Genomic DNA, 17,635 nt, shown 5'->3' on the forward strand with positions numbered 1-17,635 from the left:
CTCAAATTGATGAATTTGTTTCTCCAAATTTGTTCTTGGACCATCAGTCTAGCAGCAGTCAATCAGAAACAAATTTGTTCTTAGATCATCAATCTAGCAGCAGTCATGCTGAAACACAACATATGACATGCAATCGACAAATTTCTGACCGATATGATAAAAAAGGAACAAACGTTGTTGATGTCTCAAAGGATGTTGAAAACACAGTTAAAAAAACTTTACACATTGAGAACTCCAATGTTATGAATAGAGGTCAAGCATTTTTCCAAAAAAAAAGGACTGGTATGTCTTTTTTGTCTTATATAATATCTTCTTATTTCAAATTTTTACATTATTTTCTACTTAATGATCCATTGTATTTAATATTGATTTTCTTTAATATATCTTTTTGTACAGGTATTGTCAAAGAGTATGCAGACTTGGGGGATAAAAATTATAAATGTACTTATTGTGGTGCTTATTTTTGGTTAAAAGAATCTCTTAAACAAAGATGCACAAAAAATCAACTTGTTTTTACTCTTTGCTGTCAACAAGGAAAAATAAGCCTTCCAATTTCAAAACCAGCTCCATATTTATTAGATTTATTGCTTGATCCAAATGGAGGTCACAAAAGTTCATCGTTTCGAGAAAATATTAGAGCTTACAATTCCATGTTTTCCTTTACTTCTATGGGTGCCAAAATTGATCATTCAATCAATGATGGATCAAGTCCTTACATTTTTAAAATTAGTGGTCAAGTTTGTCATTTAATGGGCTCTCTTTTACCTCCTGATAATCAGCCTCCAAAATTTGCTCAGTTATATGTTTATGATACGTACAATGAAGTACAAAATCGTTTGAAAGCTTTTGATTCTGATGGAAACAATGGAAGATTAGATCCACAAATTGTTGAAAGTTTGATTAAAATGTTTGATGAATCAAATGAATTAGTTAAACTTTTTCGTATTGCAAGGTATAGATTTGAAACTGATGGCCTCACTTCTTTGAAAATGACATTGTTAGCAAGACAACCAATTGATAGCAAACAATATGACCAACCGACAAGTGATGAAATTGGTGGTTTAATAGTTGGTGATATAGGACTCTCTGATTCTAATAGAGATATTATTATAGAGTCTAAAAGTGATGGATTAAAGCGTGTTACAAAATTAAATCCAAAATTTATGGCATTGCAATATCCTATTCTTTTTCCATATGGTGAAGATGGTTATAGACCGGATTTAAAATGGAATGAAAATTATAAAGGTCCAAAAACTAAAAGACAAAGAGTGCCTATGAGAGCTTTTATAGCTTATCAAATTCAAGAGCGAGAACCATGGTTAACTACATTGTTAAAAGGAGGCAGACTTTTTCAACAATATATAGTGGATTCTTATGCAACACTTGAAGAAGATAGATTGGATTATATTAGACAAAATCAAAAAAATTTAAGAACTGATGTTTATAAAGGAATTTATGATGCAGTCGCAAGAGGTGATAATGATGCAAACAATGTGGGTCAAAAAATTATATTACCTGCTTCGTATACAGGAAGTCCTAGATACATGATCAATAATTATCAAGATGCAATGGCAATTTGTAGAGAATATGGACATCCGGATTTGTTCATAACATTTACTTGCAATGTCAAATGGCCAGAAATCATAAGAGAATTTGAAAAAAAAACCAGGATTCAAACCTGAGGATAGACCTGATATAATTTCTAGAGTATTTAAAATGAAACTCGATGATATGCTTGAATTTATAAAATCTGGAAAACCTTTTGGAGAAATTGAAGCAAGTAAATTTTTAAAACTTATTCTTTTGTTTGCTATTTATTTATTCATCATTATTTTTTATTTTTTTTTATGAAACTAACTTTATCTATTTCTTTTCTTTGCTTGCAGATGTTTGCACGATTGAGTTTCAAAAAAGAGGTTTGCCTCATTCTCATATGTTAATATGGTTAAAATCAAATTTCAAGTGTTTTTTACCATCTGATATAGATTCAATTATTTCAGCTGAATTACCAGACAAAATTCTCAATCCTAAACTTTATGAAATTGTTAATCAATTTATGATTCACGGTCCATGCGGTCATATTAATCAAAAATCTCCATGCATGAGGGAAAACAAATGTTCCAAAAATTTTCCTAAATCATATAAAAATGAAACAGTTTTTGAATCTAATGGTTTTCCGATTTATAGGCGCCGTGATGATGATACAAAATTTGTGATTAAAAATGGTATTAAAATTGATAATAGATTTGTTGTTCCTTATAATGCTGAACTATTGCTAAGATACAATGCTCATATAAATGTTGAATCCTGTTGTCAATCAATGCTTATAAAATATTTATTCAAATATGTTAATAAGGGTCCAGATAGAGCACGATTAATTTTTCAAGAGGATCAAAATGATGAAATATTAGCATATTTGAATTGTAGATATATATCACCTTATGAAGCTATTTGGAGATTGTTTCAATACTCAATACATCATAGAGAACCCTCTGTTGAACGATTACCTGTTCATTTACCATTGGAACAAAATATTGTTTTTAGTGGTGATCAATCACTTCAATCAATTGCTAGACAAAAAGCTTTTGAACATACGATGTTAACAAGCTGGTTTGAAGCCAATAAAATTTATAATGAAGCACGTTTACTAACTTATGCTCAAATTCCATCAAAATTTTTGTATGACACACAAAATAAAATTTGGAAACCAAGAAAGCGTAAGGGATCAATTGGTAGAATAGCATATGTACATCCTGCATCTGGTGAATTATATTATTTAAGAATGCTTTTAAACTTGAAAAAAGGCGCATTAGATTTTAATGATATTAAAACTGTTAATGGTGTTGTACATTCTTCATACCATGATGCATGTAAATCTTTAGGATTATTAGGCGATGATAAAGAATGGTTAGAAGCTTTATCAACTGCTGTAAATGTTGCATCATCTCCTCAATTAAGACAACTATTTGTTACAATTGTTTTATTTTGTGATGTTGCAAATCCTCAAATTATTTTTGATACTCATTGGAAGAACATGTATGATGATATTTTATACAAACTGCAAAAAAAATTTGGAATTCCTAATATGGCTATACTAGAAGAAGAACTAAAAAATTCTGTCTTATTTGAATTAGAATTACTTTTTAACAATGCTTCTACATCTTTGAACAAATATAATTTACCAATGCCTGATGAAAATAAAATGATAGAAATTAAAAACAAACTTTTAAGAGAAGAGTTAAATTATGATTGTGAAGAATTGTCCAAAAAGCATGCAATTTTAATATCACAACTTAACGAAGGTCAAAAATATGTATATGATACTGTGATAGATACTGTGGATAGAAAAAAACACGGTCTTTTTTTTGTATATGGTCATGGAGGAACTGGAAAAACTTTTTTGTGGGATACAATTATATGTAAACTTAGATCTGAGGGAAAAATTGTTTTAGCTGTAGCTTCATCAGGAATAGCATCATTATTATTACCAGGTGGTAGAACAGCTCATTCAAGATTTAAAATTCCATTAATTATTACTGATTCTTCAATTTGCCCAATAAAGAAAAAAACACATCTTGCTACATTAATTGAAAAAACTGATTTAATCATATGGGATGAAGCACCTATGAATCATAAATATTGTTTTGAAGCATTAGATAAATCACTTTCTGACATTTTATCACATTTGCAAAATTCAGATAAGAAACTTCCATTTGGTGGTAAACCTCTTTTACTAGGTGGTGCTTTTCGGCAAATACTACCTGTTTTACCTGGAGGAACCAAAGAAGATATAATAAATGCTTCCCTAAATAGTTCTTATTTGTGGTCCCATTTTAAAATTTTTCGTTTAAAAGAAAACATGAGATTGTCAAGAAATGATTTAAACATTGAAGAAAAAAAGAAAATCAGTGATTTTGCAAACTGGATTTTACAAATAGGTGATGGAAAAATTAACGATGCAAATCATTCAAATGACAGTGATACATCATTTATTCAAATACCTGAAGATTTAATAGTTCATCCTTCTATAAACCCAATTTCTTCAATTTTTGAAGCAACTTATCCTAATTTTAAAAATTTGTTTCACAATTTTGTTTACTTAAAAGAACGAGCTATTGTTACACCTCGGAATACAACAGTAACAGAAATAAACAATTATATAACCAATTTGTTACCTGGAGAACAACATACATTTTTAAGCTACGATTCTTTGTGTTCCTCAAGTGGAAATGTTGAGAATCTTGAAATAATGTATCCTACAGAATTTTTAAATACGCTTGATTTCAATGGTTTACCTACACATAATTTAATTTTAAAAATAGGAATGCCAATTATGTTGTTGCGAAATTTAAATCAATCTTATGGTTTATGTAATGGAACTAGATTAATTGTCACACAGTTATTTCCAAGAATTATTGAAGCTAAGATACTTACTGGAAATAATGTTGGTCACAAAGTATTCATACCGAGAATCACTCTTACAGCAACTGAAAAAAGTGGCCCTTCATTTTTAAAAGACGTCAATTTCCAGTTAGGCCATGTTATGCAATGACCATTAATAAAAGTCAAGGACAATCTTTAAAACAAGTTGGACTATATCTTCCCGAACCTGTTTTCACTCATGGTCAATTATATGTTGCATTATCTAGAGTCACATCAAGAGAAGGTTTAAAAATTTTGATCACAAATGTAGAAAATGATGTGAACAACCATACTCTAAATATAGTTTTCAAAGATGTGCTACAAAATTTAGAACAAAATTCTTAATTTTATTAATGGATACATAACGTTTTACATAGTTTTAGATCTTTTGTTTATATCATTACATTTATCATTCAAATATGTAATTTAATTCTCTTTTCTGTTTCAACAGACGTTGGTCTTCATTTTATATGGTTTTGTCTGCAGCTTTCAAAATCCTTCTACTTTACCAAGGTTTGCAACCTATCCTATCATCAATTTTTTTAGCTGTCAAATCCATTTTCACCCTTAGTTTTAAATTTTGGCTTTAATCTCATTAGCTTCATTCTAATTGAATAAATTTGTTTTAACATACAGTTTTCTATTGAAACAGGAATTGATCTTTGAATAAGAGTTGTAGTCTTCGTTACTATGGCTAGACTAGCAGGTAAAAACTCAATCTTTTCCTATCTGTGAATGTTGATTCCTATTTATTCAAGTTAGATTAATTCCTTTTTATTTTCAAGCTTTCAATGTTCTAAACTATTTCACTTTTTAAATTATCAAATGATATTTGATGATACTAACTCCCCTTACAAGACCATTATGAATCCGGTCAAATATAACATTCTCATTCCCTTTTTCCAACATTTACAATACAATTTTTTTCTAAATTTTCCAAGTGAGTTCTACATGTTTGTTACCGCACAAGGTTTTCATTTTCCATGTTTTTTTGGATGATTTTTGTTAGCATCTCATGTGCTTTGGTTTTTTATTTCAGAAATTTTTTGCCCATTTTGGATTCGCTTCGAACTTGGCTGAGACCCATATAATCTGGCGCTTCCAGGTGAGTTTCGCATGTTTGATGCGTTTGTTTTTCAGATCGTTTGCTAACATTTTACATTTAAATTCAATGTTTACTAACATTTTTCTTCAGGGGAATCACCTGTTACCAATGTAGATAAGAACTATCTTCCTTTTATTTGGTCTAAACACATGACCAACTACCTGGCTGATCACCCATCGGTTTAGTTGGACATCCAAGAGTATCAATCTTGATATCCCCACTAAAGATATACCCTCTCCACATACCTTGCCAATAAAGAAATTGTTAAATCTATATATAAATCACTTTCATTACTTATTGGTTAGATTTAAAAATTCTCCTACCTCTAAGATGTTTTTTGGCTTGGTTAAAACATGTAGAGAGAGTATATCTTTTGGTGGGAGCATCTCTATTTATACTTTTAGATGTCCATAAACTCCTCAGTGAACAATCAACTTCATTGGCCATGTATTTATACCAAATAAAATAAGAAAATCTTTATCTACAAATTGGTAACAGTCGATTCCTCTGAAGAGAAAAGATGGAAGTGATGATTATTTGTCCAAATCATACAAGTTGAAACAACTCAGCAAATTATATCTCTATATTACATAGAGATACCAAACCAAATGTATCTGATCCATCTTTCTACAACATTCTTTTGTCGTTTTTCCAAAAACAATGTTATAGAACTAACTACCAATTGACAGTATTAGATTACATTTGACTAAAGAAACAATAATATACTATCATTGTCAATGATATCCATTGTGACTATCTTTAGGAGGAAATGAGAAGAGAACAAAACACGTATATTCTTCTTCTTTTTTCTTTCTGTGTTTTTCGCTGGAGCATGTAAGAGACAGATAAAGGGAGCAGATTGAGCTCAATGATCTTGCTCAAACAACAATCATAATTGTAAGCTCAAGAGTAACTGTTTTTGTGTTACTTGCATCTCTTAGCAATTAGCAGTCCTTTCTTTGACATTTGATGAAATCATTTCTATACACCTTTCAACTTGCTTTTTTAATTTATCATTCTACCAATTTTATCTTATTTCTTTTAACATCTCTCACTTTTTTTCTCATTCAAATATGCATTACTGAAGCTTTGTTATACAGCTAGCCCCTTGCTTCTCTTGCCTACTATCATTTTCTATTATTGGAATAGAACTTTATACATGTTTTATAAACTTTTAAAACCCGCAGCATCGCGCGGGTTCTATTACTAGTATAATCTAAAACTCATTTTCAACTAAAACACTGTTACTTGAATAGGGCTATCCCAAATTTGCCCTCACATTTTACTCTAATTCCCATTTTGCCCTCTTAGCACTTACAAACGTTAATGATAAAATCTTGGGAACTTTAATAAAAAGGATTTGGGCTAACTATAATTTAATAAAAAATCAACCTAAACTATTATTTAACCAAAAAAACTTAATTTAATCATTAGGACAAAACTATTCATACACCAGGCCCTACAGATATATTTTTTCAAAATTACCCCTAGAAACTAACCAAGCCTGCTACCATTACCAATGCATAATTCCCAGAAAATAAAAATATTACAATTAAAATTCAAGTTAACGAACAAGAAATCATTCAAATTCCCTAGAAAAAACCTCCGGACACGCGCCGGCCCCAACCCAATTACCACACTTGCCAAACCTATAAACAAAACCAATTGTCCTTATTTCAACATGGGGTCGGGATGTAGGAAATTTGTTTTTTTAGTGGGGTCAAGAAGATTTTTGTTTTTTTTAATTCATAGTATATTGCTATTTTTTGTATGCGAAAGGACCTCTTGTAAGAAAATAATATTAAAAACATTTTTTGAGGACAAATTTTTTCAAACAATAAGCGCATTCACAGTACTTTAATAATTCTTTAATATGAAATTCACTCTCCATGTATGATGTGCCGTAAGAGAAAAAGGTGCAACAATCACTTCCAAATGTGATTTCTCATTTTGTTTGCATTTCAGGAAAACAAACTTGATCAAGGCTACCAATTTTTTGATGACGAATATCAAATATGCATCTCTTTCACCACAGTTGTCCGTTGTTCAATCAGATCTGTTTCGTCCCAGAAAATATGTAAAGATGGAAGTTTCCTACGCTTCTTGATGGTCTCAAAACACTGAACATATATTGTTTAATTAGCTTGAGAGACTCTCTGTTTTTGTGGCTGTGCCTCCTTCCATAACAATTAGTAGATACCATCGTTTAGACCTCGTAAATCATAATATAAGACGTGAATTAGTAACATTGTGCACCGTTGTGAGAATTATTAACTTTTTAAGTAAAGTTTATAGCACAGAACATATGTTTTTTGTCATTAATTCATGACATAATAATATCCAAGAACTTCCACATCAAGCATATGAACCAAGTTTTCAGAAGCTGCAATTTTTGACATTAATTCTTTCTACTACTACTAGGAAGCTGCACCATTGAATGAATGAACAGCAAAATTCTTAAATTTGGGTCCATATTTCCCTCTCAATCCCTAATGTCATTTTGCTGGTGTATCATCTAATAAATATTTATTCCTTCCTTTAAGATAAGATTGTTAGAATGTGTGGGACGTGTCAATATGACGTTTGATATCATGTCAGAATGTAAGCATTTAAATCCAAAACTTATCATGTTTGAAATGGGGTTTGAAATCAAAGTTCTCGAATCTCGATAATCCTTAAAATTATTGTATGGACAACTATTTCTCAAGCACAAGTTTAGGTTCGGTCTCAATGAAAAAATAAAACGGTCACTTGACATAGATTCACATACCAATAATATGAGATTGCCCCTTTCATTATGGAGTCACACATGGATTTTACCATTCAAGCTTTTTGAAATGCAATCAATAGGATTTTTTTTTTTAATATTGACAATGCTTGGATGGATAGACAGGTAAATGCTCTTAACTACTTAAATTAAACTACACGCCTTAAGATAAGATTGTTAGAATGTTAGAATGTATGGGATGTGTCAATATCGCGTTTGATATCATGTCAGAATGTGAGCATTCAAATCCACAACTTATCATGTTTGAAATGGGGTTTGAAATCGAAGTTCTCGAATCTCGATAATCCTTAAAATTATTGTATGGACAACTATCTCTCAAGCACAAGTTTAGGTTTAGTCTCAATGAAAAAATAAAATGCACACTTGACGTAGATTCACATACCAAGAATATGAGTTTGCCCCTTTCATTATGGAGTCACACAGATTTTACCATTCGAGCTTTCTAAAATGCAATCAATAGGATTTTTTTTAATATTGATAATGTGTGGATAGACAAGTAAATGCTCTTAACTGCTTAAATTAAACTACACGCCTTACATATGTAGGGAGACTTAAGATCATATAACTATTTTGTAAGGCTTTAACTCCCCGATGCGAAATTCCTACTCTCGTTAGCAGACAAAAATCTTGTTGATGAAGTATTTTACTTGTCAACCCTAGTTTCTATTACATGAAGGGGAAATAAGAGAGCATGGGATCCACCTATAGTTGCAAGATAGTTACAGAATTGAATGTTTCCACCCAACTTGCTAATATCATATATCATGTGTTGGACGGGTCATTATGTTGATATTCCTTAACCGTTCATCCTTCTCATCAATCATATCTAAATCATAAGAAAATAAAAATGTGCGATGATCAATTGAAGATACTCAACTCGTTACATGTAAGGAGTTATGTAAGATATATTCTGAAAAGTACAACAATAACAAGACGTTAGGATCACGATGCAATAAACCAAATCAACATGAAATAGAAATAAACTTATATGTGTAATATGGTTGAAATATCTTTTCTAGATGACAAACAAGTCTTATACTCTCAGCAACCAAACGTGTTCTAGCAAAAATAAAGTTTGCTCAAAATGGAACGCATGTATTATGAGAGCAGTGATACTCTTAATATAGTGGTTATGGTTCCTCTAAATTAAATCGCCTATTATGTTAATAAAGAGATAAACCAAACTACAATTGAACTTAAATGTTGTCCCACCAAGGAATGTACAATATATCTTACTGAATTAAGGTTCCAAATAGTTAGCTAGAGTATCTTGGTTCCATGATTTTTGTCAATCAAATATAAATTACGATGAAAGTCAAATAACTTGGAGACTTTCAATTAATTCGGTTCTCAAAATAATCCACAACTCAAGATGAGTCTAACAAGTTATTTAGCTGTAAGTAGCTTCGGTTACGGCTGACTTGTTGACAAGACAGAAGCTTTTTATCTAACTGTTGTAAGTTGTGATTTTTCTCTCAATCATGTGCCCATGTCGGTCTGCAAAGAAAGTTTTAGGGCAACCCCGACGAATGAGTGCTAGCACTTTCTGAAGCATGACCTCCATTTGTAGGGCCATTTCGTTTCTTATTTGAGATATAGATTTGCCGACTACATGCCAAAGCAGCTGCTGTTAAAGTCGTTTAAAAAGCAGCTTCTGTTAATAGTCGTTAAAAAAGCTCCAAAACATGAATGGCCGGCCACTTGCAAATCAAGAAAACAAGATAAACCACAACTAAAAAGGTGGGGAAATTGGTTGGAAAATGGCCCCGGAAGTGTGGAATCTCTGCTCTCAATGTTTTTGGGGTGTTTTGGCTTTGAATGACCTAAGGATATTTTTAAGAAAATGTTGTTATCTTGACCAATCAACACTGATGTTGTTCCCACTTTATCGTATGCGCAGTTCACTAGGCGTGAAATTATATGTTGTATTTTAGTTTGTCAAGTTTCCAACGTGAGACTTCACATTCTTCAAAGGCAACAGTGAGACTGTAAATTTGACCTATTGGTAAGGTTTGATTCTTCATTCGAACGTATCGTTTTTATGGTCTAAATTGAGTTCATGTAATCAACTACTAGAAATGAAATACATGAACAAGATAAAATCAGAAAGTGATCATCTCGAACTTTAAACAATTTAAAGTTGCATTTTTAACAGTTTTAGATGGTAACTTTCCCTACTTACATTGAAGGTTCCAACCTTTGAGCAACTCCTACTGCCTTGCCAGTCGTTGCTGGAGCCGGTGTTCGACCTTTTACAGCCATTTTCTCCATTCCGGTCTCACTTGAGTCATCCCTGGTGGCGGATGCCATAGGTATCCCATTCCCCGATAGGCTCTCTATCTCGAACAAATCCGAACTCGCATCACTCTCCGCATCTTCATTCATCATTGGAGCTTTCGGAATGGCATCCCACTTTAGCATGGACAATCTCCTCTCTAAATTTATTGCTACATTGTCTCCCTTCATACTTTGGGATCCAAACACCTCCAGTGATTTTCGTGGATCTTCGTCTTTCATTTTCTTCTCTTCCAACTGTGATTTAGCAGCCAATTTCTTTGCACCGGAATTCAAATTTGCGAATGCAAAATGCTCTTCCTTGTTTGATCTTTCAAAGCTAGAGTAGTAAACCTCATCCCTCGCCTTAAATCTTGGCTGCGGCTGCTTAACGGGATTGTGATCAATATTCCCAACATTTTGCTTCCTAAAATCTTTATTTCCGCGACCTCCATGCCCGGCATTCATCTCATGAATATAAATGGATTTCTTATCTGAACAAGATCCATTGCAGCTAAAACCCGAAAAGATATTGACCTTTCCATTTCTCTTTTTCTTCTTGCTCTGAGACGGGGTTCTCAGCGAAGGTAACAAGCCGCTTTGGCTGTTCCAACTCGCTTCAGAACAAGTACTCGGAGTGCCTGGCCTGCTCTTTGGTTGCTTGTGCTTCTGACCACCTCTATTTTCTTCCTTCTTCTGCCCAAGTTTGCTTGTGTCATAGTCCACAATTCGTGGACCGTCATCTTCCAGCATCATGTTGAAATATTTCTCCGCGCCAAAGACACTGATTTCACCCTCCTCAATCTTCTTGGCAGGAGGGGGATTCGGAGTCTGAACTGATCCTGCAAGCTTGAGCACAAAGTTACCTTCTGCTCTGTTGAGGTAAGAAGAAAACGAAGCGTCCCGGGTATGAATCCCGGTCTTGGCGTCTCCTTCCATGGCTTCTTCCAAGGCTTGATTCTCAGGGTATGGTTAAAATTTAACAAAGGGAGAAAGCACAAAGCTAGAAAAAGCAGCTTTGCTGCTTTGGAAAGACAGGGAGCTTTTGGAGGCTTGGGAGATTGACTACGCTTCCTGAGAACCAGTTTCTATTAAGTAGGCTTGTGGGAGGGTCCTACGTTCTTAGGGCTTAATTGCAACCATTCCACAACCTCTTTCCCTCATCACATTAAGTGCCTTGTACTTTTCATTTTGTCACTAATTAATAAACGAGAGAAGGACTTCCATGCAACGGAGATGCTGTTGTCTTAGGCAGTATTCTAAAAATTGATTGGTGGTAATCGGGTGGCCAAGTGAGCTGCTTGGAGGAAGTTTCAACTGGGAATGGGTTTTGCGTGGGATCGATTTCAAACATTGGGAAACAATTTGTTTCCTTATTTATCCTTACAAACATTCTCACGTGCCACGCACGTGATTGAATTTAATGGAACTATTAACGGTGTTAACGAAAATGACCATAGCTACATATTTTGATGAGTTGAGGGATCATTGCTCCAATTGAGTTAAAGTTGAGGGACTATCGTTACAATTTCCCCTTCAGATAAAGCAATGTAATTTCTCCAACTTGAAAAAAAATTGCTTCTTCTTTCTCGCATAAGAACCCTATCTGCCTTCTGCAACTTTACTTTACCCGTCACCGCAGTTATCTTGCCTAATTTGTAAGTGGCAATTGCCGATCTGGTGAAGGAAAGGGCATGCACCTTGCCAAAGCGTCCATCCGCCTTGCCCTACTAGCCTTCCCAGGCGGCCATTTAGATGCCACTGAATGCACTGTCTGCTTTTCTTCACGATTAAGCATCAATCAAAATGGCTGGTAACCACCGAGCACTCCACTAGACCGATTTTTAGAACACTGGTGTTAGGATCCCAAGTTGACTGGCCATATGAAAATGTTAAAACGCACATTTGTGCTGTCAACTCCGCCCGTGTAAGTTTATCTTACATTGCCGGTCCCAAGCCCAGGTAAAGGAGAAGGGGGAGGGCATCAGGTAGTCGACAGCCGGCACTCCACAGTTACGTCGAATCCTTATGAAAATGAATTCAGAACGAAATCGCGCTAAAGCTAGGGCGTCACCCGTAAGTGGCGCGCTGTGTGGCCCGAGCACAGTGATAAGTAAGCAAGGGTCGCTGTATCTCCATCGGCACCCGGATGCGGTGTTAAATGAGCAAGGGGGACATAGAAACTTCTTTTCGAACGACTCCACTCAAAGTTGTTTGGGAGCATATGCTCCTATCAACTTTACACAGGACACACAAAAGAAGTACTTTGATCCTATTGGACGGGGGAGGGTGACGAAGCTAGGACAGAAGGGTAGAGTTCAAGAGAGTAGAATGCGTTTAGGAACGTGGAATATAGGAACCTTAGCGGGAAAATCTATGGAAGTAGTGGAAGTTATGGTGAGGAGAAGGATAAATATTATGTGCCTACAAGAAACTAAGTGGGTTGGTCTTAAGGCAAAGGATATAGAAAACTCAGGGTTTAAACTTTGGTATTCGGGCACAAGTAGAACGAGAAACGGTGTTGGCATCATCGTGGATAAGACCTTGACACAAGATGTTGTAGATGTCAAAAGGGTAGGAGATAGAATCATGGCAATCAAGATTGTAATAGGACAAGAACTCATCAATGTCATTAGTGCGTACGCACCTCAAGTAGGGTTGGATACGAGTTCAAAGGAGAAATTTTGGGAAGACCTTGGAGACTTGGTGCAAGGAATTGCCCAGACGGAGAAGTTATTTATAGGAGGAGATTTAAATGGACACGTGGGCAGGGAGACATGCAACTATAGAGGTTTTCATGGTGGCCATGGTTTTGGGGAGAGAAACGAGGATGGGGAAGCTATCTTGGATTTTGCAATGACATATGATCTCTTCTTAGCCAACACCTTCTTTAAGAAGAGAGAAGAACATGTGATCACCTACAAGAGTGGGTCGTCAAAAAAATCAAATAGATTTTCTTCTAATGAGGAAAGAGGATCGTATAACTTGTAAGGATTGCAAAGTTATACCGGGAGAGAGCTTGGCAAATCAACATCGCTTGTTGGTGATGGATGTACATATCAAAAGAGTGAGAAAAAAGAACAAGACTTGGAAGTGCCCAAGGACTAGATGATGGAATCTAAAAGGAGAAAAACAAGTCATTTTCAAAGAGAAAGTAATCACCCAGTGTGAGTGGGATAGAGAGGGGGAAGCTAGCCAAATGTAGGATTCCATGGCTAGTTGTATCCGAAAAGTAGCAAAAGAGGTATTAGGAGAGTCCAAGGGCTTTGCCCCACACCAAAAGGAATCTTGGTGGTGGAATGAGGAGGTACAAACAAAGGTGAAGGCTAAGAAGGAATGTTGTAAAGCCTTATACAAGGACATGACCGATGAAAATGGTGAAAGGTATAGAAGAGCGAAGTAAAAGGCGAAGAAAGCTGTCAGAGAAGCTAAGTTAGCGGCTTATGACGACATGTATAAGCGACTAGATACCAAAGAAGGAGAGTTAGATATCTATAAACTAGCTAGAGTAAGGGAAAAGAAGACAAGGGACCTAAACCAAGTGAGGTGCATCAAGGATGAGGATGGAAAGGTTCTTGCTACAGAGAATGCGGTCAAAGACATATGGAGAGGTTATTTTCATAATCTTTTCAATGAAGGACATGAAAGGAGTACTTCTTTAGGGGAGTTGAGTAACTCAGAAGAGTGTAGAAACTACTCATTTTATCGTCGAATTAGGAAGGAAGAAGTGGTTGTAGCTTTGAAGAAGATGAAGCATAGAAAAGCAATGGGCCCAGACGATATACCGATCAAAGTGTGGAAAGTCTTGGGAGAGACAGGTATAGCATGGCTCACTGACCTTTTCAATAGGATTTTGAAAACGAAGAAGATGTCAACTGAGTGGCGAAAGAGCACTTTGGTGCCTATCTACAAGAATAAGGGCAACGTACAAAATTGCATGAACTATAGGGGTATTAAGCTAATGAGCCATACAATGAAGCTATGGGAGAGAGTCATTGAGCATAGATTGAGGCAAGAGACACGGGTTTCGGACAACCAATTCGGGTTCATGCCAGGGCGCTCAACCATGGAGGCAATCTATCTCTTACGAAGATTGATGGAAAGATATAGAGATGGGAAAAAAGATTTACACATGGTCTTTATAGATTTGGAAAAAGCGTATGATAGGGTCCCAAGAGACATTCTTTGGAGGATTTTAGAGAAGAAAGGAGTACGAGTAGCATATATCCAAGCTATAAAGGATATGTATGAAGGAGCAAAGACTGCCGTAAGAACTCATGAAGGACAAACCGAAAGCTTCCTCATAACTGTAGGATTACATCAAGGCTCATCCTTAAGTCCTTACCTTTTTGCGTTGGTAATGAATGAGTTAACATGACATATTTAAGATGATATTCCTTGGTGTATGCTTTTCGCAGACGATATAGTGTTGATAGATGAAACTCAGGAAGGGGTAAATGCGAAGTTTAACCTTTGGAGAGAAGTGTTGGAATCTAAAGATCTTCGCCTAAGCCGATCAAAGACAGAATATATGAAGTGCAAGTTCAGTGCAAATGGAGGCCAAAATGAGTTAGGGGTGAGGATCGGAGATCAGGAAATACCAAAGAGCGATCGTTTTCGCTACTTAGGATCTATCTTGCAAAAGAACGGAGAATTAGATGGAGATCTCAACCATAGAATACAAGCTGGATGGATGAAGTGGAAGAGTGCATCCGGCGTGTTGTGTGACCGCCGTATGCCACTGAAACTCAAGGGAAAATTTTATAGGACAGCAATAAGGCCGGCGATGCTGTATGGCACAGAATGTTGGGCGGTGAAGCATCAACACGTACACAAAATGGGTGTAGCGGAGATGAGGATGCTTCGTTGGATGTGTGGGCACACGAGAAAGGATAAGATTAGGAATGAGGATATCCGAGGTAAAGTAGGAGTAGCCGAAATTGTAGGAAAATTGAGAGAAAATCGGTTACGGTGGTTTGGACATGTGCAAAGAAGTCCTACTGACCCTCCGGTTAGAAGATGCGACTACGGGACAGAGGTTCAGGGTCGGAGGGGTAGAGGAAGACCTAGGAAAACTTTGGAAGAGACTCTAAGAAAAGACTTAGAGTATTTGGATCTAACGGAGGACATGACACAGGACCGAGCACAATGGCGTTCTAAGATTCATATAGCCGACCCTACTCAGTGAAGAAGGCTTTGATGTATTTAACACAATACGTTGAAATGAAGCAAAACTTATTTATTGATATCTCCGATAAGTTACAAATATGTACATATACATGAGTCAAAATAAACAAACAAGAGGGAGCCTTCACAAAGGTTGCTTAGGAGAAGTCTCAGCAGTCGGTAGAGCCCCAGAAAGAGAAGGCACCAGAGGGGGATCATTCGGAGCCTCAATACTGGACAGAACCCTAGAAGGAGGAGGCATCGAAGGTTGATCATTTGGAGCTTCAGTACGCGGTACAGCCCCAGAAGACGAAGGCAATAAATGCCTTTGGAACAAACCCACAAATCTCTGATGATCAAGTAAAACCTGACCATCAGATTCCTTCATCTGGTCAAGCTTCCTCTTCATGTTTGTAGCATAGTCATGTGCGAGCCAGTGCAACTGTTTATTCTCATGCTTGAGCCCACTAATATCTTGTTTGAGACTCATCACTTCAGCCACTAATGATTCAACTTGGCGGGTTCGAGCAAATAGGCGTTGGGCCATATTAGACACAGAACCTGCACACTGAACACTTAGAGCCAGAGAATCCTTAACAGCCAACTCATCAGACCGTTTGGAAAGTAGTATGTTATCTTTGGGAGTGAGAAGGTTCCTAGCCACCACCGCAGCAGTCATATCATTCTTCATCACAGAATCCCCAACGGTAAGCGGACCAGTAGGGGATAAGAAGGATGGGCGCCATATGTTGTCTGGAGAAGGCGTGGCTGCCTCTTCAACGAGGTTCAAGTCAAAACGACTGTCGGAGGGGCCAGACATTTTCAAATGTGTTGAAGAGAGAAGAGGTCGGACAAATCAAGATCTTAGAAGTGCAAGAAGGGAGCTTCTACTGGTGAAAATTCAAGTGTGCTTTGGAACTTAATGCCAGCCTCTATAAAAATCTGCACTCGACAGAGCTTCAGAAATCGAAGAGGCGCCTGCCCAGAAATCGAAGAGGCGTTTACTTTCTCAAAAGCTGGGCTGCTCAGAGACCACGAGGGCCGATCTCAGAAATCGAAGAAGCGTTTGCTTTCTCAAAAGCTGGGCCGCTCAAAGACCACGAAGGCCGATCTCAGAAATCGAAGAGGCGCTTGCTTTCTCAAAAGCTGGGCTGCTCAGAGACCACGAGGGCCGATCTTAGAAATCGAAGAGGCACTTGTTTTTTTCAGCCTTGTCAGCACCTGTCACATGCACACTCAGCTTTGCTGAAATTACAGGCATTCTGTTGAAGATTTCTGGTGAAGTAGAAAGCACGTGAATCTTACTGTTCAATCATCCACTTTCCACACGCACCATCAGCTCATGGGTACCATAGATAACTTTGCCAAAGATCTCTGACAAAGTTTAGACACGTGAAGCTTGCAGCTCCCACTACATCGATATGACCAAGAAGGGTAAAAGAATAGCAAAGAAACAGCACTAACAAAGTTTAGATACATAAATTTTGAAGGTCTAACTACCATATTATTACCTACAAGGGTAAAGGAACAGCACCGCTGCTGGATAATTGGAAAGTCCTTGTGTGTCAACCTCTGTGCTCTGTGGCAAGGTAGACTAGCAAACATGCCCAACCTTTACTTACATTCGAGAAAACACTCCCAACAAGATTGCTTGCTCCAAAATCGAAGAGGCACCGTCCTCCGAATCTCGAGAGCCAGACTCCCAACATGATTACTTTCTCAAAAATCGAAGAGACACCGCTCTCCGAATCTCGAGAGCTAGACTCCCAGCAGGATTGCTCTCTCAAAAATCGAAGAGGCACCGTTTTCCGAATCTCGAGAGCCATATCTCCGACAGGATTGTTTGTACGAAAACCGAAGAGGCACCGCTTTCTCAACTT

The 17,635-nt window shown here is 36.4% G+C and overlaps 1 protein-coding gene and 1 non-coding gene across 2 annotated transcripts; one reads left to right on the plus strand and one right to left on the minus strand.

Annotated features, from left to right (window-relative positions):
- Positions 1 to 6,047: 6,047 nt before the first annotated feature.
- On the plus strand, positions 6,048 to 6,150 carry LOC114826699 (small nucleolar RNA Z103). Its single transcript, XR_003775755.2, has one exon. It is a non-coding gene; the product is annotated as a small nucleolar RNA Z103 (small nucleolar RNA).
- Positions 6,151 to 10,412: 4,262 nt separating this feature from the next.
- Positions 10,413 to 11,718, minus strand: LOC103424592 (protein PHYTOCHROME KINASE SUBSTRATE 3-like). Its single transcript, XM_008362683.3, has one exon. The coding sequence runs from the start codon at positions 11,526 to 11,528 to the stop codon at positions 10,494 to 10,496; it is 1,035 nt and encodes a 344-aa protein (XP_008360905.2). The 5' UTR covers positions 11,529 to 11,718; the 3' UTR covers positions 10,413 to 10,493.
- Between the last annotated feature and the right edge of the window lie 5,917 nt (positions 11,719 to 17,635).

Source organism: Malus domestica, chromosome 14, assembly GCF_042453785.1.
Source record: "Malus domestica chromosome 14, GDT2T_hap1".
NCBI classification, from domain to species: Eukaryota; Viridiplantae; Streptophyta; class Magnoliopsida; order Rosales; family Rosaceae; genus Malus; species Malus domestica.

Excerpts from the sequence above, each read along its gene's own strand:
- LOC103424592 (XM_008362683.3), bottom strand. The coding sequence starts at position 11,528 with ATGGAAGGAGACGCCAAGACCGGGATTCATACCCGGGACGCTTCGTTT.